Source organism: Eptatretus burgeri, chromosome 4 (genome assembly GCF_056783735.1).
Source record: "Eptatretus burgeri isolate ZD-2024b chromosome 4, Ebu_testis_v1, whole genome shotgun sequence".
Taxonomy (NCBI): domain Eukaryota; kingdom Metazoa; phylum Chordata; class Myxini; order Myxiniformes; family Myxinidae; genus Eptatretus; species Eptatretus burgeri.
Genome location: NC_140964.1, coordinates 104,285,284 through 104,287,783, shown reverse-complemented (window position 1 = coordinate 104,287,783; position 2,500 = coordinate 104,285,284). Strand labels below are relative to the sequence as shown.

General features: G+C 50.3%; 2 protein-coding genes across 9 annotated transcripts in view; one reads left to right on the top strand and one right to left on the bottom strand.

Annotated features, from left to right (window-relative positions):
- Window positions 1-2,500, bottom strand: part of LOC147028810 (zinc fingers and homeoboxes protein 1-like) — a 122,817-nt gene that overhangs the window by 39,886 nt on the left and 80,431 nt on the right. The window lies entirely within an intron of this gene.
- LOC147028811 (uncharacterized) overlaps window positions 1-2,500 on the top strand; it is an 18,558-nt gene that overhangs the window by 11,648 nt on the left and 4,410 nt on the right. The window contains exons 5-7 of the mRNA XM_085880269.1: window positions 212-333; window positions 590-1,072; window positions 1,836-2,008. Coding sequence (XP_085736395.1) covers window positions 212-333; window positions 590-1,072; window positions 1,836-2,008 — 778 coding nt within the window. The remainder of the gene's footprint in view (window positions 1-211; window positions 334-589; window positions 1,073-1,835; window positions 2,009-2,500) is intronic.

The following is a 2,500-nucleotide window of genomic DNA, read 5'->3' as shown; positions in this document are numbered from 1 at the left end:
CTGTGTCTGTGTCTGTGTCTGTCTGTGTCTGTGTCTGTGTCTGTCTGTGTCTGTGTCTGTCTGTGTCTGTGTCTGTGTCTGTGTCTGTGTCTGTGTCTGTGTCTGTGTCTGTGTCTGTGTCTGTGTCTGTGTGTCTGTGTCTGTGTCTGTCTGTCTGTGTCTGTGTCTGTGTCTGTCTGTGTCTGTGTCTGTCTGTCTGTGTCTGTCTCTCTGTGTCTGTGTCTGTGTCTGTGTCTGTGTCTGTCTGTGTCTGTGTCTGTGTCTGTGTCTGTGTCTGTGTCTGTGTCTGTGTCTGTGTCTGTGTCTGTGTCTGTGTCTGTGTCTGTGTCTGTCTGTGTCTGTGTCTGTCTGTCTGTGTCTGTGTCTGTGTCTGTGTCTGTGTCTGTGTCTGTCTGTGTCTGTGTCTGTCTGTGTCTGTGTCTGTCTGTGTCTGTGTCTGTGTCTGTCTGTGTCTGTGTCTGTGTCTGTGTCTGTGTCTGTCTGTGTCTGTGTCTGTGTCTGTGTCTGTGTCTGTGTCTGTCTGTGTCTGTGTCTGTGTCTGTCTGTGTCTGTGTCTGTCTGTGTCTGTCTGTGTCTGTGTCTGTGTCTGTCTGTGTCTGTGTCTGTGTCTGTGTCTGTGTCTGTGTCTGTGTCTGTGTCTGTGTCTGTGTCTGTGTCTGTGTCTGTGTCTGTCTGTGTCTGTGTCTGTGTCTGTCTGTGTCTGTGTCTGTCTGTGTCTGTGTCTGTGTCTGTGTCTGTGTCTGTCTGTGTCTGTGTCTGTGTCTGTGTCTGTGTCTGTGTCTGTCTGTGTCTGTCTGTGTCTGTGTCTGTGTCTGTGTCTGTGTCTGTGTCTGTGTCTGTGTCTGTGTCTGTGTCTGTGTCTGTGTCTGTGTCTGTGTCTGTCTGTCTGTGTCTGTGTCTGTCTGTGTCTGTGTCTGTGTCTGTGTCTGTGTCTGTCTGTCTGTCTGTGTCTGTGTCTGTGTCTGTGTCTGTGTCTGTGTCTGTGTCTGTGTCTGTGTCTGTCTGTGTCTGTGTCTGTCTGTGTCTGTGTCTGTGTCTGGGTCTGTGTCTGTGTCTGTGTCTGTGTCTGTGTCTGTCTGTGTGGCTGTGTCTGTGTCTGTGTCTGTCTGTGTCTGTGTCTGTGTCTGTGTCTGTGTCTGTGTCTGTGTCTGTGTCTGTGTCTGTGTCTGTGTCTGTGTCTGTCTGTGTCTGTCTGTGTCTGTGTCTGTCTGTCTGTGTCTGTGTCTGTCTGTGTCTGTGTCTGTCTGTCTGTGTCTGTCTGTGTCTGTGTCTGTCTGTGTCTGTGTCTGTGTCTGTGTCTGTCTGTGTCTGTGTCTGTGTCTGTGTCTGTGTCTGTGTCTGTGTCTGTGTCTGTGTCTGTGTCTGTGTCTGTCTGTGTCTGTGTCTGTGTCTGTGTCTGTCTGTGTCTGTGTCTGTCTGTGTCTGTGTCTGTCTGTGTCTGTCTGTGTCTGTGTCTGTCTGTCTGTGTCTGTCTGTGTCTGTGTCTGTGTCTGTCTGTGTCTGTGTCTGTGTCTGTCTGTCTGTGTCTGTGTCTGTCTGTGTCTGTGTCTGTCTGTGTCTGTGTCTGTGTCTGTGTCTGTGTCTGTGTCTGTGTCTGTGTCTGTGTCTGTGTCTGTGTCCGGCTGCGCCTGTCTCTGTGTCTGTGTCTGTCTGTGTCTGTGTCTGTGTGTCTGTGTGTGTGTCTGTGTCTGTCTGTGTCTGTGTCTGTCTGTGTCTGTGTCTGTCTGTGTCTGTCTGTGTCTGTGTCTGTGTCTGTGTCTGTGTCTGTGTCTGTCTGTGTCTGTGTCTGTGTCTGTGTCTGTGTCTGTGTCTGTGTCTGTGTCTGTCTGTGTCTGTCTGTGTCTGTGTCTGTGTCTGTGTCTGTGTCTGTGTCTGTGTCTGTGTCTGTGTCTGTGTCTGTGTCTGTGTCTGTGTCTGTGTCTGTGTCTGTGTCTGTGTCTGTGTCTGTGTCTGTCTGTCTGTCTGTGTCTGTCTGTCTGTGTCTGTCTGTCTGTGTCTGTCTGTCTGTGTCTGTGTCTGTCTGTGTCTGTGTCTGTGTCTGTGTCTGTCTGTGTCTGTGTCTGTCTGTGTCTGTGTCTGTCTCTGTGTCTGTCTGTGTCTGTGTCTGTCTCTGTCTCTGTGTCTGTCTGTGTCTGTGTCTGTGTCTGTCTGTGTCTGTGTCTGTGTCTGTCTGTGTCTGTCTGTGTCTGTGTCTGTCTCTGTCTCTGTGTCTGTCTGTCTGTGTCTGTCTGTGACTGTGTCTGCCTGTGTCTGTCTGTGTCTGTGTGTGTCTGTGTCTGTCTGTGTCTGTCTGTGTCTGTGTCTGTGTGTGTCTGTCTGTGTCTGTCTGTCTGTGTCTGTCTGTCTGTGTCTGTCTGTCTGTGTCTGTCTGTCTGTGTCTGTCTGTCTGTGTCTGTCTGTCTGTGTCTGTCTGTGTCTGTCTGTGTCTGTCTGTGTCTGTCTGTGTCTGTCTGTCTGTCTGTGTCTGTCTGTCTGTCTGTGTCTGTCTGTCTGTGTCTGT